Below are 26,304 nucleotides of genomic sequence, written 5' to 3'. Positions count from 1 at the left end.
TATTATAAAACGGTTGACGAATGCAATAAGGCTAGCTTGATATAAATGAATAGTGGGTGTTTATTTCAACAGCAGAAATATTAGCAGATTCTTCTAAGGAAAACAAAAAACAAACTAGCAAACTCCTATGGCTGCGTGGCCTAGGCTTTCCAATCTCAAAATAAAAAACTGACAGTCACTCGTGTATAAATGAAGCTTCTAAAATGAGCAGCAGAGGAAATATTACAGTTTTAAAGTAAAATGAGGTCTTTGGTTTAATGTGTTTCATGTGGACGCATGTGCGCATATGTTTAGATAAGGAGATGGTAAAAAAGCAGGTATTTTAGAATTGTTTCCAAAAATCATGCATTACTAAATGATGAGTTCCCTCATTTACTCGACTTACAGTCTGTGTTGTTAGAAGATTTCTATGAAGCACTAACTTGATTTTACAAAATGTCTTCATTCTTTAATGTTATGCCTAAATACGACTACACACAAATTACTTGTACTTTAAAGGGCAAGAATTTTGTGTGCTATGGCAAACAAAAGCTCACTAAACTAAAAAACTGTTCCAGGTTTTCCTAAATCTTATGTGACATACTTCTTTATAAAATAAACACATTTAAATGCAGGCATTATATATGAATATTATCCTGCTCGATGGTCTATCAGGATACTAAAAATGTTTCAATATGACATTAAAAGGCTCAATTTAAGAAAATTTATTTTCATATCACTTTGAGGAAGATTTCATTTAAATGATAAAGGAAACTTGATTTTATTCCGGGCATGATATACATATAACTCAATTAATAACTAATGCATTTATAACCGCTCTAAGAATTAGAGTCCATACATAAAATGTATTCTTTCTTTAAAATGATTAGGAAATACAAATCAACTATATTTCAATAAAAATAAAATAATGAGGAAAAAACATTGGTGGCAAAATTATACGGAAACCTGATATTGTTCTAAATATTGTTCTAAATATTCTATGCTTAGATATTAAAAGTGCATGTTTGTTTTACCAAGAGGATATTGAAAAATTAAAAAGAGAGGTAAATTAATGCATAACATTAAATAAGGTAAAATATCTTCTAAAAGCAAAGGAAAATGCAAATAAAAGGCATAGGGATTTTTATAATATCAATGCATGGGAATTACAAAATTCTTATTAAATAAGGAGTTAATGAAAATGGGGATAACTATATTCTAACACTTAACAAAGTGAAAAAAATATTTACTTAAAATGTAAGGCAAAGTTTTTACCGGGATCTTTCCCAAATGTGCATTCTCCAGGAAGCACACAATATTTTTTGTTGTTCTTGTTTGCCTTTGCCATTATTTTATTTTTAGGTCAACGGAATTTTCCCACATCTCATACCACCAACATGAGAAAAAAATGATTATCGTTGATGGGACGCTTGGTGAGTTTCTCCAATTTAAGTTAATTCCACAGCCTCTCAGTTCAAGTCATCCTGTCACAGGGAACTCTTTCTGCCAAAAGAGACTTGCAGTTCTATGTAATTGCTGAGGTTCATTCTTATTCTTACCAGTAAATGACCATGTGTGCTTTAAATTGAAAGGTATAATTTAGCTGCAAACGTTCTTAAGTGGATTTAACTATAGGTTTATCAATAAGATAGTTTAATCAAATTCTTGTGAAGACCTACACCTTACATTTTTTTTGGTTTTAGAATTTACTCCTTTTGGAATCACCAAAAGTATTTCCTAAGAGTCCGCGACTATAAATAGGAAAGCATTTCACCCTGCCGCTCTGCCTTGGTTTATCAGGCCGTAGATGTGGATGCAGCGCTGCGTGATAGACACTGTTGCACGCAGGACTGCAGAGACTTCTTTTTAAACCACGGGTGATTTGGGACGTCCTCTGCCCTCGCACTCCGAATGGTATTTTCTTCACGTTGTCAGAGGAAATTCCACAGACTACCTTTTCTCAGGGTAGAGGTATGAGAATTTTTATTTCTATCCCTTTGTCTGCTTTCCATCTTCCAGAATTCATTTGAAATTGCCTTCTGTCTCCTTGTTAAGCCTTACACATGCCTTACACATGCCTTTAGCATCATCTGAGCAGGGTCAGCTGGAAGAAGTAATACACGCAGGGGCCACTCTGTTTGGTCTCTGGGCAGAGGCTGGGTTAAACACGAGTGCGTTTCTCTCTTGGGTTCAACGTAGAAGGCATCAGTGGTTCCAAGTGATGGGGCACAGGGATAACGTATCCCTAAGGAGGCGAAGGAGGGAGTGCATGCGCGCAAGCACACCCGCAGCCCCAGGAATCTTCTAAGACGGGCACTGGGACTGCATCCAGCAAGTTCCATTTCTTAATGCACTAGGAAACCAGAAAACTTCGTACACTCCTGTTCCATGATCTTGTTTTTCTAGAGAGAATACATCTTGTACATAACTTGGTCACTAAGTATTCTCTTTAATGGTGGATGCTTTTATTTATTTATTTATTTTTTTGCCTTTTGTCTTTTAGAGCCACACCCATTGCACGTGGAGGTTCCCAGGCTAGGGGTCTAATTGGAGCTATAGCCACCGGCCCATGCCAGAGCCACAGCAATGTGGGATCCAAGCCCCATCTTCGACCTACACCACAGGTCACGGCAACACCGGATCCTTAACCCGCTGAGCAAGGCCAGGGATCGAACCTGCAAACTCATGGTTCCTAGTCGGATTCGTTAACCCCTGAGCCACGATGGGAACTTGTGGTTGATGCTTTTTATGTCATTATATTCTGTCAGCATTCCGTAACTTAGTACATTTGTGAGTGTCTGACAGCACACTGGAGGACATATAAACAACTACTGATACATAATTACCAAGTCACGTCTGAATGTAACACTTCAGTGTATGTATGTAGTAGAAGTAGTTCAGGCAGAGATATAAAGAACATGTTGATATACTTGCGTATATTTTATATAGAGTACAATTTATATTGTACATTATATATCATTATACTATATATACATTTATAATTATATTCCACTCCTTTCCATTGTCATCTAGCTAATGAGCCACTGAGGCCAGAGAACTTCCCTCTAAATCCATCCGAGGGCTGAGCACAGGGCTGCTACTGGCTTTTGCTGGAATTTAAAAAAGCAGCCTTTCCACCACACGGATGAAACCCCACCCACGGGCCACAGCCTGGAAAGGGAAGTGTGGGTGGGTCTCAGTCCTTCTCCTCCAGACCAGGCACCTGTCTCCGGAGCGACTGCACAAACTTGTGGGCAGAAGCTCTGGCCGGGCTGTCCTCGGGTCCCCTCGCCTCTGGCACGCGAGCTTGCCCCAGCTCTTCTGGCCGAACAAATCCTTCTTAGCAGCCTCACCCCTTCAACAGGACACACATGCCAAACGTGTCTAAACCTCTGCAGCCGACCCAGCTAAGGACAAAGCTGGGACCTAAGCTACTGACACAGTAGGTGAACAAGAGAAAAATAGGAACACAAGCACACACACACATGAAGGCAGGAGGAGCTGCAGGGAGCCTGCTGACGCAGTGAAGGATGGATAAGATCAGCTGGAACGGCTTACGGGGTCAGCGCAAATTTAAAAAGAGGAAGGAATGCAGTCAGACAGAATGTGCGTTTCCTGTACATACAGAAGAGCTTAGGAAATAGTTCCTGAATGACTGAGGGCGAGACGTTGAAGGAAGATCAGATTAACGGGAAGAGAAAGGTCTCGCCTACATGCATTTTCTAATATTTGCAGGTCCATTTTAGAGAAAAGGAAATTAGGAAAGTGAGATGCAGACTCGTAGCCACGTGAACTGCAGGGTCCGGGTGCACGTGGGACCAGTTCGGGCGAGTCAGTCACTCTAACAGTTTTCTCAGCCTCCGGGATTTCCGTGCTGATCACCTCCAGCAGCTCTACCCTTCTAGAAAAAGACTTCTTTTCATCGCACTGCTATTGACAGAACGTGCCCCTCGCCTGACGGCGCAGCCGCACCTCCGTCCGGCGCTGCAATTGCCTCTGCTTCGCCTCCGTCTGGTTTCCGCTCCGCCCTCCACTGAAGCCACCCGGCAGGGTTACTGACGACCTTCCCTTCACAAACCCGACGGATCTTTGCAGCCCTTTGCTCTCCCAATCGCTTCCCAGCTTCTAACGCTCCCTTGGCCACTCTTCCTGGATCACTCCGCCCTGGGCTTCTGCGATACCTTCTTCCGGTTTTCCGCCTGCGGCTCCTCTTTCTCAGTCTCTCGCTTAAACACGTGCGCACTCGGCTCCCGCGGCGGGAGCCACCCGCTTTCCTCTGGCTCTGCGGTCTCCTGGACCAGCTTTGCTTTTGGCGTCTCTCGTATGTATTATGAACACTGCGCGTGTTTGAGGCTGTCTCCCCTGAACTTGTTTCCTTCTGCCACCGTCACCCAACGCCTACACACGATCGGATGGCTCCTCCTCCAAAATAGCTAAAGATCGAGATACCCTTCCCACCATTTCGGCTGCCACCCTGCTCAGCTAAGCCCGTCACGCCCTCCCCAGGGCTCCTGCAGTCACCTCCTAGCTGGTCCCCTTAACTCCACTCTGACACCCTAGAGGCCGTTTTACTACGAAGTCACGTCCACATGCGAACACGTCTGTTCTGCATTTCAAAACCAGCGAAGGCCTTTTCAGCTTCTTACCATGAAACCGACGGTGTGGAAGGCCTAGGGCGCCCGGCTTCTGCCTGCTCTTCCAACGTCATCGCCACCTCGCTCTTGCTGCAAGGAGCACTCTGGCGCCTCTTCCTCTGAGCTCCCTCCTCGCCACCGTCTGGATTCATGTAGGGGCCACGCACCTTTCACCTCCTCCGCTAGGACTTGACTGCTGCCTCCTGCCTTGGCCCCGCAGCTTCCCTCCTGCACGCGGCACGTTCCTGCACATCCTGGAGCTTCCAGCTCAGCTACTGCTTTTCTGGGATGCCCTCTCTCACCACCCCAGGTGTGGTGAAGTGGTCCTCGTGTGCCCTCGTGGGCCCTGGTACTTCCTGCCTCAAAGTCCCCACCGCGTGAACGTTCACAGCTGGTGAGCGAGGGTGGGGAGAGGAAAGCCGGGATCTATGGAGACCCCTGGTGGCCAGAGCGTGGCACGCAACACGCCTTCAGCAGAGGTTTCTAGCGCATCTATCAAGACTGATACAAAAGCTCACTGTTTACCCTTAATACCTCCTTGTGGATAAGTGACGAAATCCTTGGCAAAACATATTTCCGGATCTCATCATAAAGTGTGGATGTAATTATTTTTAACACATGTTTGCCTTGTTTTCTCAAAGGGCAAAGTGAAAAATCCTCTATGACCTACATTGCTGGCGAAAGCCTGGAGCTAACCAAACTCCATCTGAATGCTCAAGTCCAAGGTAAACCCTCCAGAACGGGGACAGCCAGGTAAGGCGCCCTCCATTCGGAATTCACCCTTAAAAAAGGCTTATTTTTTGTTTGGCTACTTAGACTACGTTATTTGGCTAATTACAGAGAGGCCACATTCTTGTTCAGTATATGGAGAGATCTTTCTAAAAATAAGTTATCCCAAAACGGAGGGCGCAGAGGTTGGCACATTTCTTGTCAGGAGGCCCTACGTGGAAAGATCTATTTCAGAGAGCTGTGTATTGTAGAGCCATTACTAGACTAGGTAGGCCGCAGGGGTTCTCAAGTCACAACTCAAAGCATCTATGCGCCTATAAATATTCATGAGATGAGTCCCTTCATTCTCTTCCCTCCCCCCATCCCCACCCGTGGTTTCGTATTTCATTAACTTCAAGAATTCACCTTTATTTTTTTTTTATGACTCATACCTCTCTGTGTTCTTTGGAAATTGACTCTATCATATAATCATTTTAAATGACTGAATTATACTCAATATATGCTGCATTTCTTTAGAAAAAATGAACAGGCGGAATTGTTGGATTTGTAAGATGTGCAGAGCTGTATCTAAGAGGCCCCCTTCCAAGTAAGTAGCACTGACATTCTATTTCCATTCTAATGCATCTTTATCAGTGATAAATAGGTGTACGCTTATTCCATTGCTGCCTCGAGGTATTTTGCTCAGAAAGAAAAGTAGGCATTTACCCACGAGGAATTCCACCAGAAGGGCAATCGCCAACTAGGCTAAGGTTCCAGTCTCATCATCCATGGTTTACACCTGAGAATTCAGCAAGTTTCATGTTTTTAGAGTCTGGTGTGAACAAATATTCTTAGATTTTTTTAAAGTATTCTACTGTTAAAACTTTATGTATTAAAGTGAGACTCTTCAATCCACAATCTGTACATGGTTCAAACCCTCCAGCGGCAAAGTGCCAGGCCCCTCGGCCCAGGCAGGAAAAGGTGAGACTGTGGGGGAACCACGTGCTCCTCAAGCTCCCAGGTCGTCCCTTAACGCAACACGAAGCCTTTAGCTGGTACCTGTGATTATATTAAAATGCCAAGTGTCATCCGCGGGGAGGGTGAGAAGCCATCTGAGGGTTTTGTCCCCCTCAAAGAACTCCCAGGTAGAGGATCCCTGTTCGCTTAACCAGAGAGCCTGACCTCCTCTGCCTGGAGACCTCGGTTCTGGTCACCTGCTCCTCTGCCGTCGGAGCTCCTGGGGAGCACGCTCCGGTCCTCGAGCAAAAACATGTCCAAAGATGCTTACCAGCTGCCGTGTGTGGGGAGGACGGGAGCTCCCGGAGGGGGGAGACAGGAAGACCCAAAGCTGGGCATTTGGACGGATCAGTGAGGCTGCGGAAAGGCACAGGCGCCTGTGAAGAAGAGACGAAACTGGCTAGACTGGGAAACGCTTCCTTCTCTTGCGCTGATCACCCCCAAAGGGCACCACTGTCGACACCTGCCTTCCTCTCTCCCCGGCCTATAGACCCACCGTCGGGGAGGGCGAAGGCCATGGAGAGAGATTCACATTCTGGGCAAACCAGGAGATAACACAGTCCTTTGATAAGTGACTGGTATTCGTGATGTAACTACATTTTCAAAATCACATGGTGAGGTAGCTATTATTATCCCCCTTTTATGAATTGTAAAACCGAAGCTTAGAGTTTGTTTTTTTTTTGTTTGTTTGTTTGTTTTTTTTTTGTCTTTTTGCCTTTTCTAGGGCCGCTCCCATGGCATATGGAGGTTCCCAGGCTAGGGGTGTAATTGGACCTGTAGCCGCTGGCCTACACCACAGCCACAGCAACTCGGGATCCTAGCTGTGTCTGTGACCTACACCACAGCTCATGGCAATGCTGGATCCTTAACCCACTGAGCAAGGCCAGGGATTGAACCTGCAACCTCATGGTTCCTAGTTGGATTCATTAACCACTGAGCCACGACAGGAACTCCCCGAAGCTTAGAGATTTTTAAGTAAGACAAAAAGCGATTAAGCCCAGTACTAGAAGTAGAGCCCAGGACTGTCACACCTCAAACACTCCTGGGTCCTCTCTCTGCAACGTGGCGACGTCTCAGGAAGCGCCCACCTGTTTGGTATCTGCTCTGTGTCCAGAAGAATGGCGGGGATGCAGAAGTGGAGACTGTTTGGAGAAAAGCCAGTGGATGAGGGGACAGAGGTGTTTAGAATGATGTTGATAAGGGAAAATGGTAGCTGTGGGACAGCCTGCAATTGGTAAAATACTCAAAAAAATTACAAGCAAAAATGGGATTAAATGGGATTAAACCAAAACTAAATTTTACTTCACGTCTTTACCTCCAACCATAACTACCCCAATCGTGCTATATCTCCACAAATCTCATGAATCGTAGACGTAAAGGAATTCCTTTGCCAAAGTGACCAGCACCAAACTTTGAGCTAAGCCAAGGCAGTGATGGGATCTCCATTCATATACTGTTGAATTTTACTCTTTCCTCCGTGACGGTGGCTGGTGGGACAGTTAGGTCTGCAGTCCCCTTTGCCAAGTGCTTCTCATCTCCCTGAACTGAAAAGGCTATTTTAGGTTTCTGTTTCTAAAGTTCTAATAAGAGAAAGGACAGTGAGTCAGACAACATTTCATGGAAATGTTTGTTGAAAGCAATCTCAACGGCAGGACACTGTTAAGCCTCAGTGCTGATGCAAAGAGTCCATCTAAAACCAGCAAGAGCCATCTGAATTTGAGAAAACAAAGGATGTTTGACCTTTTTAGGACTCCCAATATGTTTCCATGTCCCAGGTTATTTTTTAACCTCTTTAACTAATCTTCTGTCATTGTGTTAAGTACCTGCTAATGCTGATGGCTGTTCCCTCAACACTGAGTACTGAACCCACTATACCAGGTACTAGCCAGTGGGCAGTGTTTGCTTGTATCTAGAGCTGCCTTTGATTAGATGGAGTTATGGAAACCAGGAAAATTAAGAGTGTATCATAAAATGAATGGCAATGAATGCACTGAGTGCATTTTTTTTTTTTTTTTGGTCTTTTTAGGGCCACACCCACAGCATATGGAAGTTCCCAGGCTAGGGGTTGAATTGGAGCTAGAGCCATGGCCTATGCCACAGCCACAGAAACGTGGGATCCAAATTGTGTCTGTGACCCACACCACAGTTCATGGCAACACCAGATCCTTAACCCACTGAGCAAGGCCAGGGATGGAACCCAGAACCCACGTCCTCATGGATGCTAGTCAGGTTCGTTAACCCATGAGCCATGACAGAACTCCTGCACTGAGCATTTTAAAGAAGGGAAATAAAATGATCCTGCGTACGAACAGTCACTTAACCCATTCACCTCAACAAGTCCAACAAAATGGGCAGAAATAAAATCTTGAAGCCAGGATATTTCACAGAGATTTTTCAGTGAATAGCTTTCTTCATATCGTTTAGGTCAAATGCAACTTGACTCATTATTCACAGGCATAAAAACGAAAACCCTCCATGTAAAAATAACAGAGCGAATAACTGACCAAGAATATATTTATTCACAACAGTTACTAACTTTATTATAGGAACGCATGCCAGTAGGCTTTGTGGATAAACTCTAAGATTCCAACAGGTAAATGGGCAAACACATTGCCAGTGGCAACAGCAAGCAATGTATAACCCTTTTAAAAAGCACCCACTCTGCTTCTGTTATGGTCCTAAGAATTGCCCTCACTGTGGGCATGGCAAGCCTCAATCACGACCAGGCTATGTCTGGTTTTAATGGTGAAAAATTTGGACATGATCAAGTCACTCAGTGAAAATAACTATATAAACCGTGGAACTTCCCTTTGTAGAAGACTCCATAGTCACTTTAAATGATGGTGACTATGATTACAAATTTACAGTTAATCATTTATAGTGTTAGAGGTCATTAGACAACTGTGAAGATGACAAAAGGCTTATTACAAGGGCAAGTATATGTGTGTACGAATGTATATATTAAACTCCGTATGTATACACCCCCCCCCACACACACAGAATGATTACTTTCTGGTTAAAGGCGTACAAATATGCACACAACCAAAACACTAAAATGATGCACATCAAAATAATAACAATGCCAATTTGGGATTATAAAGATTGCAGGATTATCTTTCTAAATTTATTTTATCATATTTTCAGATTGTTCTACCTTCATTATTTTTTAATAATTTTAACTAGGCAGAAAGTAAAAATAAAACATTAAAAGATCCCTGGGAGACAAATTTCCATCCCAACCTATGCACAGAGAGGGTATAACTATGTTTGGGCATTAGTTTCAAAATAGCGTATTTCTATTTCATTTGGCAAAACCTTGAGACTGTATCAGTGCCATGAGCATGCTTTGTTTCTTTTCACAGCCTTACCTTGGAGGAAGTACTGCAGTGGGCCCAGTCTTTTGAAAAGTTGATGGCTACAAAATGTGAGTATGGCACCCACGTCATTCCTTACTAGCGCGTCAGTTTTACTCTTTGAGGAGAAGGCGGGCACCCGCTGAGGAAGGCGGCTGCTTTGCCCACACCCTCCAAGTGGCAGCTGCCGCAATCAAAACAGAAACCCGAAAACGCTTTGTTGTGTCAACCAGTATTATTTCCTTCGGTATTAATGAAAACAGGATTAGTCACTGTGAATATTTATTCTTCGCAAGTATATACCTAAAATCCCTTGGAAAATATGCTTACATAGTAACACATAATGAAATACCCTGCCTCACTGTAGCTTGCTACAGTTACAACTAAAAAAAACAAAATAAAATAACCATTTGCTGTTGTTAGTGCCTGGAGAAGTAAGAATAAATTGACTTTTTTTTTTTTTTTGACTTTTTGCAATTTCTTGGGCTGCTCCCGCGGGCATACAGAGGTTCCCAGGCTCGGGGTCGAATCAGAGCTGTAGCCACCGGCCTACGCCAGAGCCACAGCAATGTAGGATCCGAGCCGCGTCTGCAATCTGCACCACAGGTCACGGCAACGCCGGATCCTTAACCCACTGAGCAAGGCCAGGGATCGATCCTGCAACCTCATGGTTCCTAGTCAGATTCGTTAACCACTGCTCCACGACAGGAGCTCCAGAATGAATTGACGTTTGATATTCTAAAACTCCTCCCAGCTTGCCTCTAGCTTGACCAGTGTCTGATTTAAGGGGGCCTTACATGTCCATGTTTAGCTATACATAAGTGGCAGCACTGCGATGGTGTAAACGAAAGACAGTAGTGATGGGTGTGCGGACGCCTGAGTCCAAGGCTCGGTGGAAGAAACATGAAGGAGTCAGCCGTGTTTGGGGAAGGACATGGGCAGGTGGCCGAAAATACACATATCAGAGGCCAGGTACAGAACAAAACTAAGGGCACCCAAAGAAAATCTCTCTGTTTGCTGAACACGGTACTTTCTTAAAGAATGGCGTTTGTTCCCATGTGCCTGCTAATTATGTGCCTCTTTTTATTTGAGATGCTCCTCAGCCTCTCCATGAAGGTTTCATCTGTTTCCTCCTACTGACCATGGAAGGGGCACTGGCTGAGGGGCTCAGGGTGGGAATTAGTGGGGTGCCAGGGGTTACTGTGGACAGGGCTCCTCCTGTCCCCCTGGGCTGGCCATGTTCCTGGGCACTCTCTCTCTCTTCCTGACCCCAAGCCTGGGCAGCAACAGCAGGGGTAGGTCCCCAGCTATGCCTCCTGACACATCTTCACCAGCCACTCTGGCTTGTCCTCCCTGCCCCTCTCGAGCTGGATCCACCTCCAGCTCGGGTCACCACCTGCACTCCCACCTCAGGCAAGAGTCAATTTATTCTTACTTCTCAAGGCACCAACAACTCCCTTTCTGATGAGCATTTAAGGCCTCACTTGCTTTCTTTGATGCAACCGCCCTGGCCTCTTACTTTTTGGGTGGACCTCAAAGTTTGTGATCCAGTTTGCCAGACTGATTTCACATTTTTTTAAATGTATCTTTTTGGTCAACATTAGGACATGGCATAGGAGGAAGAGACAAAAGGGTACGTTCAGTCAGCTGTGTTGACTGATCCAGGTGTCCATCCCAACCCCCCAGTTATCCATACTTTGCAGCATTGCCAGATTATTCTCCCTCTTGGAGTTTCAGAGTCTTCATTTGCAAAATGGGGTAATACCATCTATCCTTTCAGCATTATTGTGCAGGTTAGATACGAGCCGCCTAGCTCGATGCCTCATCTAGGTCAGGTGCACAATAACTAAGCGTTGTTTTCCTTCGTAATACAGGGCTTGTCGTGAATATCATTCCTTTTTCTCTGCTGCCTACCAGAAAGTCCAAGATCTCTAACTTGGGTTTCAGGACTCTCGTCCCTAACCCAACAGACCTTCCACCACGTATTTCCATCTCTGACCCTTCACATGACATTCTCTTCTGCCGACGTGTCTACTGCTCCATCCTCGACAGCCAGGACTCCACTGGTCCAGGCTTTTGCACAGAGTCCTCTCCGTCTCCTCTGCCTACTCTTGTCCATCCTTAAAAGTAAAACTCAAGTTCCACCTTTTCCTCTTGGAAACCTCTTGGAAATATTTTTTTCTCTCTCTTTTGTTTATCACTATCATCATTTATTCTGCTTCTAATTATAGCTATTTCGTGTACTGGGCTTTTTCCACAGCCACTTTGTCACTAGGTTGCAAATCCCTAAGAGCACAGATGATTGCTCATTCACCTCTCATCTCCCCTCCCGGACGCGGAAGACGTGCTTTGCACCTAATGGGCATGCGGTAAATGTTCAGGGAATAGATACAAGACAAATATTAGTAAGAAAAGGTCAAAACACCAAGCCGTGTTATGTAAGAGTTTCTGTACCAGTTCTGGAAGCCTCATAAACAAAGTGAATAGAGCTAAGTCCTCGGAAAAAATTGTCAAGTGGGCTCTTGGCTAGAAGTAGCAACTCAGAGGTCTAGCGTCATGAGAATAAGGAAATCCCACAGAAAAGACGAGGACAGGAAAAAAGCATACGGCTCTTTATTAAAAAAAAAAACAACAGGGTAAGACTCTTACCAGAAATTGGACTACGGTGAAATTCATGTAAAAATTCAACAGTCACATAATAAAAAGGTGATAAAATAAATCACTCTCTGGGACATGCAATCAGAAAGACAAAACTAAGAATACAACATTATGCCAGCAAATAGAGCGTGTTTACATTAGCCAAGTTCAGGGGTCTAATGCCTCCTGCAGCTAAGATATACAGATGCCTCCACACAGAGAAAAAGACTGTTCCTGGGAACATGGACTTCAGAACCTTCCAGGGGAAAGAGTCTCACAAGGGGCAAATTTTGAGCTGGGACTCAAATCACTCAGACCGTTGTAAAATGATAAAGAGGTCTGACTACATATTTTAAAGATAGAAAATGGTTTTAGAAGAAGTTAAGTACAGTAAAGATAAATGGATGGGTTTTTTCCAAAGAAGACATGGAGTGTGAAGGACTCCTCAGAACTTGATGTGCAAGGTGTTCTTATTAAAAACTCTCCACGGTGAATTCCACAGAGAGGATCTGGCAGAAGTTCCAAGTCCACAGATGATCAAAAGTCCGTCACACTTTCCAAACATCCAAGTGTTTAGGGGAAAAAAAATAAATTATTTTCAAATGGACGTAAAAGTAGTAATAATCTCTTAGACGGATCAAGAAAAGTTTGAGCTATCAGAGTCACCTCCCCCCAAAAATACCTGAGTCTTAGCGAAGATATTTCCTTGAATGAAATTGACCTAAAATATCATTCATTGCACCCAACAATGTCATTAACGTGTGAGGCATCACCAAGATGAAAAATGGAAAGAAAATCCTGTGGGCACTGCTGATGGCTAAATCGAGTGGAGATCAAAGAGATTCAGAAATGTGCACTTGATGGAGTTCCCGTTGTGGCTCAGAGGAAATGAATCTGACTCATAAGCATGAGGATACAGGTTTGATCCCTGGCCTCACTCAGTGGGTTAAGGATCCGGCATTGCCATGAGCTGTGGTGTGGGTTGCAGACGCGGCTCGGATCTGGCGTTGCTGTGGCCGTGGTGTAGGCCAGTGACTACAGCTCCAATTGGACTCCTAGCCTGGGAAGCTCCATATGCTGCGGGTGAGGCCCTAAAAAGACAAAAGGAAGAAAGAAATGTGCATTTGAAATGACCAGGGAACCAACAATCACCTAAAACCTGAGGGCTTTTCAAACTGAAAAAGTCAAGACTAAAAAAGATTAAAATCAAAACTGTGTAATCAACGTTTTTTTTTTAAATTTTATTTTAATTAAAATGTCAGAAAATAATGCCCCGGGGGGGGGGGGGCGCTGCAGAAGGCTCAGACATCTATTTATTGGCCAAATCTCAAAAGATGAGGATGGAGTTTGCCCACTAATATTTGAGTAAAGTATCTTTAATATAAATACAAATAAGTTTAAAGTGGCAACGAATGCCCTTGGAGGAGTCATCAGGCCTCCCCTATGCCTGACCCACCTTCCCAGCCAGGCCAGCGCAGCAAGAGGGGCCTAGAGGGTCCCTGTGCTCAGCTCACGTGCTCCCTCTAGAGGGACGAGAGAGACAAACAGGCAAGCTAACGAAGGGGTAAATTTATTCCAGAAAGTCTTAAGTGCTTTGAAAGAAAACAAAGCCAGGCCATTGGACAAAGAAAGGCTGCAGCAGGAGGGCCATTCAATGGGATGACTGGAGACAAACTGTCAGGAGGTGTAAATTTTTAGCGAAGACCTGAATGACAAGAGTGTAGCTAGTAGCATTGAGGTCTGAGGGCAGAGTGGCCTGAACAAGAGGAAAACTGTGTTCAAAAGGGCCTGAGGCATGAGAGGTGACTGTCCCCAAATAACCGAAAGAAATTCAGCATGACAGGAGCACAGGCCCTTACAGGTCAAGTGGATGATCTTAAACTGTGGAGCAACCAGCATTCATGCGCTTTTAAAAATACCCTCTGGTGTGTGCGGGGGTGGACAAAAGAAAGGAGGGGATTAATAGGTACAAACCACGAGGTAATAAAATAAGTAAGATACAAAGATGCAATGTCAGGCACAGGGAACGTAGCCTATATTTTATAATAATGAAATAATTATAATAATTATAATAACTCTATACAGAGGATAATCTGTAGAAATACCGAATTACTATGTTGTACCCCTGAAACTACTATAATAGTCTAAGCCACCTATACGTCAGTAAAAAATAAAGAAAAGCCCCCTCTGAAGAAAAGAAGCAGTGAGTCCAGCCAGAAGGCTGTTGCGATAAACCAGGTGGGACTGGAGCTCAGGAGGGAAGATGAAACCAGAAGTAATTAGCCGAAGGATGGCCAAGCAAAGCCACAGGGCGACGAGATCCCTGAGAGGGAGAGTTCAGAGAGGCCGGCAGAGATCCAGACATGAGTCTAAGGGCACACAAATATTTCCAAGTCCATGGAAGAGGAGGAGTCGGTGAAGGAGCTGGAAAAAGGGCATCAGGTGAGCGAAGCGTGACCAGAGCGCACAGCCTCATGGAAGACAAAGAAGAGAGCGTTTCAGGAAGGGGGCTGTGCCCCTGTCTAAGGCTGCTGAGAGGTCAGGCAAGGTGTGGAAGGAACAGTGCCCCTGGTTGTGGCAACATGGAAGCCAATGGTGCCTTGACGAGGGGAGCCTGGGGGTGTGGGGGAGATGCATCGGAGAAGAGGGAGCAAGACAGGTCAGAGAAGCATTAGTCACACAGGCATTGCTGTGACACTGAGCAGAGAAAAGCACAGAGCCGGGAAGCAGGCGTCGACGAGGTCCATGCTGGCATAAAGAGTCCGCAGGTGTCACTGGTTTGGGGGAAAGAAAGCAGCATGTTTGCACAGGACGGAAGCCACGAGAGAGGAAGAGAGAATGATGCAGAACAGAGTGGGGACCATTCGAAGAGCAGAGGAGAAATGCAAAGCGACAGAGAAAGCAAAATGAGGTGGGAGCTGCAAAATAATTGTCTGGCCAACCCCAAAGGAACTGGGACCCTTCCCTCTCAGCCGGGCTTGGGAAGGGCAGGCGCCAGTGGAGGGGAGGTAGACTGGTGCAGGGAAGAGGAGGGGCTCCCCCCCGGATTAACTCTGTGCTCTAAATTTGAGGCAAGGTCGTCAGCAGCGAGCTGAGGAGCTGATGAGTGGCACCGTAAAAGGAGAGAGACAGGAAGCCGTTTCTGGAGAACTGGAGAGCCATGCCGTGGGGAAGAATGGTAGGATGGCGGGGTAGTGATGGGTACCCACTTAGAATCTGCAGCAACGGTGTTCCTGCTGTGGCTCAGCAGCAAGGAACCTGACTAGAATCCATGAGGATGCAGGTTCAATCCCCGGCACTGCTCAGTGGGTTACAGATCTGGCATTGCCCTGATATGTGGTATAGGTCAAAGATGCTGCTCAGATCCAGTGTTGCTGTGGCTGTGGTACAGACCAGCGGCTGCAGCTCCAATTCAACACCTAGCCTGGGAACTTCCATATGCTGAGAGTGTGGCCCTAAAAAGACCAAAAAAAAAAAAAAAACTCATTGGTGATGAGTCCAAGTGAGAAAGTACAGTTGCCCACTTTCACTGCCTGTTCTGTTCTCTCCACACAAACACAAGAACGGACACAGGGTTGAGCCCTTCTGGATGGGCATGTGTTCTGAAGCCCCGAGTCTGCGTCCAACTTAATTGTGGCTGAAATGGTCTTTACCTCGCTGAATGCTGCCCTCCCTCTCCCAATGACCGCCATCACTGCAGACAGCCGTGGACATGCCAGGCTTAACATCCTGGTGCTGGAGGCCGGGAGGCGGTCCCACGCTCACGAAGTCGAAGCTGCACGGTGCAGAGCCGACACTGAACGTGGGCCGGAGGGATGGTGCTCCCCCCACCCCGTGAGTCCGGGTTCCCGAAGCGGCGCCCTTCCCTCCGGGCTCCACCTGCGAGATTCTGGACTGCTCACTGCGGATTGGCGGCTTCTGCCCATCCTTCCTCCTCAGCGCGGCGACACCGCTGTCGCCATGGTTCCCTCGCCGGCCCGCGGATTCCTGATGCTGCGGCGCCTCGGCCCCTCCGCCTGGCACTTTTGTTTTACCTTCCTCTGCACATCCTCACCGTGCAGGGAAGACAAGAAAACCCCAACACCTGGCCTTTCCTAGACCTCACGGTTCAGTTAGTATGTTTTCTGTCTCCCTCTCAAGACACCAAAAAGGAACAATGTGCCAGGTATACTCCTCGGGTCCTCGGTGCTCCCTGGCTGCTGAATTATTAGAGCCTCTGCCTCTTCGATCGTTAGAAACTAGGCAGAGTCGCTTTAAAATGGAGAAGCATGAGGATCCAAAAGCCTGGACTGACAAACATTTCTCACTGGAACGTGCTGCGTGTCAGGCAGAGTGCAGCACAGAGCAGAGGAAGAGGAAGGAACTGCCATCCCTTGTCAAAGGGCTCGCGGGCGCATGCAGGAGAAAGAGAAGTACACCAAGAAACACAACAGCCTGCAACACAGAGTGAGATAGAGTGATAACGACCCTAAGTACAGACTTGACTGACGGGAAGCACTTACCTAACCTGCTGGGGGGGGGGGGGGATTCAGAGAGATGTTTTTTAGAAACTGGGATACCAAAGCTGAGTCTTAGGTCAGAGCAGAGAGCCCGCGCCACAGAAGAAACTGCATATCCAGTGGCAGAGGGGGAACACGCTACTCGGCCAGGAGCAGCAAGGCTCAAATCAGGACAGAGCTCAGGGGTGACAGAGGATGAGCCTGCCAAAGTAGAGGCTGTATCCTCATGCGTCCTGCAGCCACTGCTAAGAGGGCAGGCTTTGACCAGCGGGAAAGGTTGAAAAGGTAGAAAAGTTATACATAAAGGGTCATGGCCAGGTTTTTGTTTTAGAGACTTTTCTCGAATAAAAGTACAGGAAAGACCGAAAGCAGATCAGATAGATGAATGCAGGCTTTTTCAGACTGGATGGTTTACGAATATCCCCAAAGTTATAAACAAAAATAACATGTCAAAGGAAAAGATAATGCTATAGTGTCTTTAATATATAAAGAGACCTGGAAAATCAAGAAAACACTAACAATGCAAAAGAAAAATGGACAAAGATTTGAAAGTCACAGAAAGAAAAGAAATGATCTGGAAGAAAGAGAAAACACTTGGGCACAAATATGTTGACAATAACAATTTAAACAATTACGAGTCACTGCTTTTATCCAATCAGACTGGAAAGAATGGAGTAAGTGGACACTTCAATGCTGCTGTTACTAACGAAAAATAATGACATCTTTCTGAAAGCAATGTTACAATAGGTATGAAGAGTCTCCAAAAAATTGCAGAAAACCATCCTGGAATAGATGGACTGCTGTTCTGACTCGACAAGAGGACTGTCCCTTTCCTTTCTGCATTGAGATACCAGCCTGTGTCACCTTGTGTGTCATAGAAATACCTATTTCATTGATTAGCTTAAAAGAACATGCCAGGGAGTCCCAAAGGCACCCCTTGCATTCTTCAAGGAAAAAGCCTACACTGTGTAGGACAGAAACCCGCTCCTTCCATCTTCTCCCCTAAGGAGCAATGCTGTTTGTCTGCGTCACTCTGCCCGAGCAGAATCATGGTCTCTTGAGCGTAGTGCTCAGGCAGGAGCATCATTTAAAACTTAAGAATGAGCCGCACTGGGCTGCATCGCCTGATGTGGAAAAGGCTTTCCCACCTTGTCATCCCCTTGTTGTATGAGTCAATAGAAATTCGAAACTGAGCAGTTCAGTTCTAACTTTATAATTGCTCAGATTCCTGGAACACTTATGTACAAATGTATTTTCAGCTCCTTACTTGGGTAACATAAAAATGGGCCTCTGAGGTCCTACAGCACAGCACAAGGAACTATATCTAATCTCTTGGGATGGAACATGATGGAAGACAGTATGAGAAAAGGATTGTGTGTGTGTGTATGTGTGTGTGTGTGTGTGTATGACTGGGCCACTATGCTGTACAGCAGAAATTGGCACAACACTGTAAATCAACTATAGTTTAATTTTTAAAAAAAGCTTATAAAAAACAAAATTTGGAGTTCCTATCGTGGCTTAGCAGTTAGCGAACCCGACTAGCATCCATGAGAATGCAGGTTTGATCCCTGGCCTCACTCAGTGGGTTAAGGGCCCAGTGTTGCCATGAGCTGTGGTGTAGGTTGCAGATGAGGCTCTGATCCCGCATTGCTGTGGCTGTGGCATAGGCCAGTAGCTACAGCTCCAATTCAACCCCTAGCCTGGGAACCTCCATATGCCACAGGTGCGGCCCTAAAAAAAAATTAAAAATGTAACATACCAAGCAAAAAAAAAGAATAACCCAAAGAAGACAAAATTTTGGGAAACACACCAATCATGTGAAATCTACTTGTTCTACACACCTGAGTCATATCAGAAATAACAGACAGGTTCAAGTGGTCCAGGTCGGCTATCAGTAGAGTTATGACACAGTAACACAAGGCCTTAGAGTCTCGCTAATTTACACGAAGAAAGGGACAGTCCTTGTCCATGCTACACAATGACTGGGGTCAGCTGTAGCTCTGCCCTAGGCATTCATTCTGGCCTTCAGGCTAAAGGAGCAGTTCTTCCGGAATGCATCCTTTCCATGGTGGGGGAAGGAGCAGTGGCAGGACCACCTGCCTGTGCATGAATTTCACATGGCTCTTTCCATGAATTTCATTGGCTGACAAAGGCCAATGAGCAAGGCTGATGTGAGTGGGACATGAAAGTCTAGTCCTCCTAAAAGAAGAGCGGGAATAAGTGAGCATAACACCACCACCTACCACACTAAGGACTTGCATAAAAGCATATGTCACAGTGCATGGATGGCTTCATCAGCAGAGGACTTGGGTTATGTTGGGAACTGTTGAGCCATTGGCCCCCAGAGGATCTCTCCTCCACCCAGTCAAGAGGGAAGCTAAAGAAGGCAGATACTGATGCAGGCAGATTCTAGAATAAGAACCCCTAAACATTTTGCTATATAGTTAAGCTAAGCGTAAACATCAACACAAATTCAAAATACTGTAACACGGCATCTAATGCTGCTTTCCACATCCTCTCCCTCATGCCGCCCACCCATCCGCTGAGCCTGTCCACGCAACCTGGTACCTAACTCTCATTCCAGGATCTGCAGATTGTATCCGGTACCTCATTTTTCTTCCTGTTTCATAACTCGGTTCTTTATTTTCGGATCTTTATTTCCTGTTCCTAACGAAGCAGTCAGAATGCCTCTAAATACGAAGTATTTCGAATTGCTTTTTATTTTCTTAAATAGAACTCTTTCTATCAATACACACTGCAAACTATTGGCTTCCAATTTTACTTATTAAGCCAGAAAGGGCTTTTTGTTTTGATTTGTTTTGCTTTTTGCCGTGCCTACCCACTCAGCTCTTTCTCTAGCAGGAACCAAAAACGGCTACATCTGTAGTCTGTGACCTCAGATTTCTGTGCCTGTGACAAGGCGAGGCACATCTTAAAGCTAACTGCTTGTTTTAGGTTTACGGTAAAATGTATTCCCCCGTTGGGTAGAAATATCTAACCCACAGCCTTTCCTACGTTTCCTCTGTATACATGCCCTTCCCCCATCTCATGTGTCCTCTCAATTCAGCTGATGTTTCTTTTGAACCACCTCTAATCAAGGTCATGAAGGCTGCAACTTGCCAGTAAGATAATAACGGACCAAGCTCTAATTCTGTGTCTTCCTCGGGTGGCATGTTCCTTGCAGACTGCCAGCCTTCCCTAACCCTAATGCCTCCTTAGGTGGGGTCTTCTTCTCTTTGAGTTTTTCTTTTGAATACAAAATACTTTAATTGCCGTCTTTATTTTTGTGGCCCTGCTGACAGAGCCATTGGACGCCAAGGAGTCAAGGAGCCTGGTTTTCTAGGGCTGGGAAACTCCATCCCACCTGAAATGTGAAGATCTAGGAAGATTTTATTCATCATTGCCATTCCCTCTGATCACCTTCATTTCCTGTGACAGTGAATGAGGCGAAGAAGATACTGTGAATTGAAATCCTTTGGTTACACAGTCAATGTGCCTACATACACTTTTTAAATTACTCAATGAATTTATTACATGTATAGTTGTACAATGATCATCACAATCCAGTTTCATAGGATTTCCATCCCACAGTACACATTTCTATCAATGGAAAATGATGTCGTCATTTTATAGCTTCGTAATTCAATTTCTCGGAGGTACCAAGAGACTTTCCAGTCACCTTAAGAAGTTTAAGGTTTTTATCAGACTGTTCATCCTGCATCTATCTTTTTTTTTTTTTTTTTTAACTCTCAAGAATACTTGATCCCTCCAAAGATTCTTATTAGTGTGTTAGATTTGTGAAAGCTCGGCTTCTGCAAACACTAGTTCCTACAAGAGAGCGGCTCAGTGGAGCAGTTCCTCCCCCACCTCCGCCCTCATCTACGCACTTCAGAACGCCGCCCGCCCGAAGACCAGAGCCGAGGGGGACCACGTCCAGCATCGCTTCACACTTGTCCTGCACACACCCACTGTCCTGCTCTAGATGTGGAGGCAGTTTCTGATACCCCGTCCACGTTCTATTCTTTGCCTGGTCTTTCACTTCCGATGTGAACCATAGCCAAGAGCAGGAGGTCGAATTCTTCATTTTCCATGTTCTCCCGTTCCGGTGGGACCCTGAGAAACAGCCTGGGCTGAACAACAGGAGGCATCCCTTCTACATGGTTTGCATCATTTTCTTTCGACCCTGACCTGCCTGTTTAGATTCTAAACCTCGCCCTTACCCTCCAGTTTCTTTGCGGTCTTAGATTTGTCAGGTCAGTTTCGTGATCGTCCTGCTGCTGGCTCCTTGTGACCTACCCTCACCTAGACCCCCCACCCGAGTGGGCATTTTGCTCTGGGTATCTCAGAATAAAGGAATGAAAGGATAACCCCACCCCTGAGTGGTGTTGTCAAGACACATGCTTCAGATGTATAGATCCAGGGACAGTGTTCCGAGTGTGTGTGTGTGATGATGTGATATTCACTTGCTAATAATACGGTCTTAGGATAGCACATGTTGGAAGAGAGCATGAGAAAAACAATGTATACATGCGTATGACTGGGTCTATGCTGGACAGCAGAGATTGACTCGACACTGTAAACCAACTATACCCTAATAAAAGATAAATTTTAAAAAAAGAACAGGACAAAAAATAATTTGGAAGATTTGATTCAGGCTTTCATTTTAAACTGTACTAAAGTGTGTTCGGGGAGTTCCCGTTGCAGCTCAGCAGTGACGAAACTGACTAGTATCCATGAGGAAGCGGGTTCGATCCCTGGCCTTGCTCAGGGGGTTAAAGGATCCAGCAATGCTGTGAGCTGTGGTGCAGATTGCAGACGTGGCTCAGATCCCACATTGCTGTGTCTGTGACTATGGCCGGCTACTATAGCTCTGATTCAACCCCTGTCCTGGGAACTTCCAAATGCTGCAGGTGCAGCCCTAAAAAAAAAAAAAAAAAAAAAAGTATTCAGACTTTTAGTGATTTTGACCCATTAAAAATAAATGCATTTTTCTTTTGCCTTTAGATGGCCCAGTAGTCTATGCAGCATACTTAAAAATGGAGCACAGCGATGAGAATATTAAATTCTGGATGGCATGTGAAACCTACAAGAAGATTGCCTCGCGCTGGAGCAGAACGTCTAGGGCAAAGAAGCTGTATAAGATTTACATCCAGCCGGAGTCCCCTAGAGAGGTAACAGCCTCACAGGGATGGGAACGGAAAGCAATACCACCCGAGTGGGTGTTAGGCTCTGTCAGCCACACACACGCACCGGCACTTCCATCCGGTATCTCCACTAACGCTCTGGAGTCGGTGTTGCTGACTGCATTGGCAGATGAGACACCCGGGACTCTGAGAAGTCACTTTAACGTCTTTAGTGTCACACAGCAGTGACGTGGGACAGCTAGGCCTGTCTGGCTCCAAAGGCTCTCCTCATTAAAGTATCTTAATTCCCAGGAAAGTTAAACAGTAGAGGTCCTTGTAAGAAGAACGGACGTGGCTGCAAGGACCTGCAGGCACCACAGGTGTGCTGGCTTCCCCAGCGGCCCTGGGCTAGGTCGGTGCCATCGCCACAGTGCCCTGCTCACCTTAGTGTCAACCAGCAAACCCAGCAAACATGCACGCTGATATCACTGCCCATCACCTACAACCGCAGAAAGAAAATAAAGGGTCCTGCACGAGGCAGACATCCTGAGCCTCCTCCAGGTGGAGAGAGGACGGCCAAGAAAGTTGTCAGGAGGTAGCGGATGGTTTAGGAGAGTCCTGGCCCTCTGGAGAGCCCCAGCGTATCGATTTGTTCCTCAAACTCTTGTCTGGAAAATACCTGGTTTCCTGAAATAACCACTTCTCTCCTCTGTTTTTCCACTTCTCTTCACTTCCTTCCCATTTCAGGGCACATTAGGTTAAATCAACATTCAGGACTGTGCAGGAAGATAAGCTTTAAAATAGCACCAACTTCCCTTTGCTTTAAAAGAGGTTTCCATCTCATAAGCTCATGGCTCCACCCACAGACTGCTCGCATCCACCTAAGTAAGCAGTGGTTTCTGCGATGTCTCTGGTCTTGGGCCTCGTGTTTTGTGTCTGTTTCTTAGTCTGGGACGTGGAGTTGGATGTTCTTTTTTTTTTTAAAGCAAGCAGTTTATCTCTTATATGACGTTTAAGATACCAAGGTAACTGCAAACCAAATTACCCTACTCTACTGAAAAGGAGAGGGGAGAATAAATTAGACCTTTCCTTTCTCTTTTCCTCTCCACCTAATGCCTCCTGACGCTCGACCTGTGATTTCACTTTTCAGATTAACATCGACAGCTCAACAAGGGAAACCATCATCAAGAATATTCGAGAACCCACTCCCACGTGTTTTGAGGAGGCCCAAAAAATAGTGTATATGCACATGGAAAGGGATTCCTATCCCAGGTTTCTGAAGTCGGAAATGTACCAGAAACTTCTGAAGACTATTCAGCCCAACCACAATTCTTGACGACCACTCACTAGTTTGAACTGAAGATGGTATACTGAAAGTACTGACCTTGTCCTTTTAATATTTAACCCCCCCCCCGTCAAATCAGACATAGAGTAGGAATGGAATAGAAGAAATCAAACTACAAAGTGATTTCTAGTTCTCAAAGAGAAACAGATCCCCAAAGGGGTGGCCCTAGAGTTCTTACCACATAAATAACTCAATGATGGCAGACCTACATAGCTTGCTTAGTATATAAGGAAAAGCATCTCCCTTCATGACAGCAATATTACGAAGCATTTACTGGAGAAATCAACTAATGGTATTTTCTTACTAATGAAATTTTGCTGTCCTAATGCCTAGATCAGTTCTTTAAAAACTGTTGCTGTATGAGTTGTATCTCTAGCGCAAATGTCTTTTTTAGACTGCTCGTAAAAACTTTAATGAGTAGACAAACTTGGCAAAGTATAATCAATTGAATTATATCTTGAACAACATTAAAAGCTGTGCTCTTGGAGAATATCTTACCTGTAAAATTTTCCTACTATTATGTTCACACCTGAAGTTCTATATTGCATATATCTACTACGCAGGAAAAACTCTGAATGAGTCTCAGCTATTCATGTGCATGAATTTCTTCATTTATTTCTATACCTATATTGCTAGAGGATAGAAATTTTGGTTCCTACATTGTAAGATTTTTTTTCTTACAATGTGAGTCCACCATGGCCCAAATAATCAATAAATCCAAATATAAACCAAAACCTTTATACATATGTGATTTTTTCAAAGACATGATGAAGTTATTTTTCTAGTAAAAGACGTTTTTTAACTGTCCTGTCATAGAAGCTTCTTAGAATTGGTTAGAAGATTCCAGAGAAAAGAACTCCCATCTGTTTGTTTTGTTTGCTTTGTCTGGCACATAGCACAGGATAAATGTTGCACTAGAATGGATGGCCTGTGCTTGACAAAGAATAAGATACCTAAACTATTTAATATTAATTTTTCCAAAGAATTAGCTGTAAGAAATTTTTGTTCAAGATTTTTAGTTTTCGTACGAAGACTGTTTCTCAGGCCTCAGATTTGACTGAAAGAGCATGACTATTTCTGTTTTATAGAAAGCTAAGCTGTATCACATGAAAATAAATATTAACTGGCATTGTTCTCATTAAACACAGATTTATTGTCAACAGTATTAACAGTTATGGATTCATTTCTGAGAAAGGGAATTGGCTGTGCAAGAGAGTATTTTTTGTTTAGAAGCATAGAGTTGAGAAGTTCCCATCGTGGCACAGTGAAAACGAATCTGTCTAGGAACCTGTCTAGGCCAGGTTCGATCCCTGGCCTTGCTCAGTGGGTTAAGGATCTGATATTGCTGTGAGCTGTGGTGTAGGTTGTAGATTCAGCTCAGTTCCCAAGTTGCTGTGGCTGTGGCACAGGCCAGCAGCTACAGCTCCAACTAGACCCCTAGCCTGGGAATCCCCACATGCTGTGAGTACAGCCCTAAAAAAAAAAAAGAAACATATAGTTGATTACTTGGAATTCTAGTTACTTGTCCCAGGTGTTGTACCACAGTAGTCCAATTTAATCTAACCTACTGAATTTAATTTCTTTCTTTTCAAAATACCAACATAAGGATAGCAGTATAAGGAAACTTGATAATGATCCCCAGGCACAATAAGCCAGAAAAAAAAAGAAAAACTGCTTCTTCATGTTTCAAATAGCCTCCTTATCTCAGTCCATCAGCAAATGCGAATATTTCAGCAAGTCAAAAAGGTCATTCCTACATAGTGTTGATGCACCTGTTTCAACTCTCCTGAGCCCTTCTCACTCAAACTGTACTAAGTCCGCCAAACACTGATGTAACTAATAAACAGAATAATCAGCATCTTTGCTACTAATGCTTCCCTTTGTCCTCCAATACAGGATAAGCCCAGAATTCCACTTTTGCTGATGTGCTGACTTTATCTTGCACACTCGGTCCCTCTGACCAGCTCCCGTCCGCATGGTAGGGAAACAGGAAACAACACTCTTTGGACTGAGACACAAAGCAACTGCATCAGCGCCTCGCCGCTCGCCTGATGTCTTGGTACCTCGAGTGCCCACAAGCCTCAGTCTCCTCATCCGTGAAAGAAAGAAAGGGGACTGGCTGATGGAGGGAGGGAGCCCTGCCCAGCGTGTTTCATCACATCCATCACTCTCGGCTTCCTCACTTTTTTTGTTTGTTTGTTTGTTTGTTTGCCATTTCTTGGGCTGCTCCCACAGCACATGGAGGTTCCCAGGCTTGGGGTCGAATCGGAGCTGCAGCCACCGGCCTACACCAGAGCCACAGCAACATGGGATCTGAGCCACATCTGCAACCTACACCACAGCTCACAGCAATGCTGGATCGTCAACCCACTGAGCAAGGGCAAGGACCGAACCCACAACCTCATGGTTCCTAGTCAGATTCGTTAACCACTGAGCCACGACGGGAACTCCCTTCCTCACGTTCTTTAAGCCTGGGCTCATTCTGAAAAGCAATGCCTCCGAAAAGTTTTTTTTTTTTAATTTTGTTGTTGTTGTTGTTGTTGTTGTTGTTGTAGTTGTTGCTATTTCTTGGGCCGCTCCCGCGGCATATGGAGGTTCCCAGGCCAGGGGTCGAATTGGAGCTGTAGCCACCGGCCTACGCCAGAGCCACAGCAACTCGGGATCCAAGCCGAGTCTGCAACCTACACCACAGCTCACGGCAACGCCGGATCATTAACCCACTGAGCAGGGGCAGGGACCGAACCCGCAACCTCATGGTTCCTAGCCGGATTCGTTAACCACGGCGCCACGACGGGAACTCCCAAAAATTGTTTTCATGGGAAGTGGATAAGGAACTATTTTTTTCATGTTTAACCATGGCAGAGTTCCAAAATTTTTTCCTTAGAACCGAGAATTTACACCTTTTCAAGAATTCTACACAGACGTATGTGTTTCCTGCAACTGACAGTTAAAATAGTTTTCGGATCATTTTCACTTAGTATTTTAAATCCTGTTCGCTTTTCTTAGGGT

The 26,304-nt window shown here is 45.0% G+C and overlaps 2 protein-coding genes across 8 annotated transcripts in view; one reads left to right on the top strand and one right to left on the bottom strand.

The window, feature by feature from the left end:
* Positions 1 to 26,304, bottom strand: part of LOC102166310 (uncharacterized) — a 671,646-nt gene that overhangs the window by 389,495 nt on the left and 255,847 nt on the right. For 3 of the 5 annotated variants that reach the window (XR_014817241.1, XR_014817236.1, XR_014817244.1), the window contains one exon: positions 2,901 to 6,715. The exons of 1 other annotated variant lie outside the window; for it this stretch is intronic. The gene's annotated coding sequence lies outside the window, so the exon portion shown is untranslated. Of the gene's footprint in view, positions 1 to 2,900; positions 6,716 to 26,304 lie in introns of those variants that run through there. One more of the 5 variants, XM_084979028.1, reaches the window with a different exon arrangement.
* Positions 1,683 to 24,460, top strand: RGS13 (regulator of G protein signaling 13). 3 transcript variants are annotated; one of them, XM_021064093.2, is made up of 6 exons: positions 1,683 to 1,950; positions 5,255 to 5,366; positions 5,859 to 5,928; positions 9,701 to 9,762; positions 21,832 to 21,998; positions 23,101 to 24,460. In XM_021064093.2, the coding sequence occupies exons 2-6, from the start codon at positions 5,324 to 5,326 to the stop codon at positions 23,284 to 23,286; spliced, it is 528 nt and encodes a 175-aa protein (XP_020919752.1). In that variant the 5' UTR covers positions 1,683 to 1,950; positions 5,255 to 5,323; the 3' UTR covers positions 23,287 to 24,460. The 3 variants fall into 3 exon arrangements, with proteins under 3 accessions (XP_020919752.1, XP_084835153.1, XP_020919754.1); XM_084979027.1 differs by lacking the exon at positions 1,683 to 1,950 and adding an exon at positions 3,633 to 4,923; XM_021064095.2 differs by lacking the exon at positions 1,683 to 1,950 and adding an exon at positions 3,633 to 5,007.

Source organism: Sus scrofa, chromosome 10, assembly GCF_054392235.1.
Source record: "Sus scrofa isolate SSC_HxYL_T2T_F1_AM1 chromosome 10, Sscrofa_HxYL_maternal_Yorkshire_Landrace_v2.0, whole genome shotgun sequence".
Taxonomy (NCBI): domain Eukaryota; kingdom Metazoa; phylum Chordata; class Mammalia; order Artiodactyla; family Suidae; genus Sus; species Sus scrofa.
This window is presented reverse-complemented; position numbering and strand designations above follow the sequence as displayed.

Excerpts from the sequence above, each read along its gene's own strand:
- RGS13 (XM_021064093.2), top strand. The coding sequence starts at position 5,324 with ATGCTCAAGTCCAAGGTAAACCCTCCAGAACGGGGACAGCCAG. Across the intron at positions 5,929-9,700 it reads TCTAAGAGGCCCCCTTCCAA|CCTTACCTTGGAGGAAGTAC; the intron begins GTAAGTAGCACT and ends TTCTTTTCACAG. Across the intron at positions 9,763-21,831 it reads AAAGTTGATGGCTACAAAAT|ATGGCCCAGTAGTCTATGCA; the intron begins GTGAGTATGGCA and ends TTTTGCCTTTAG.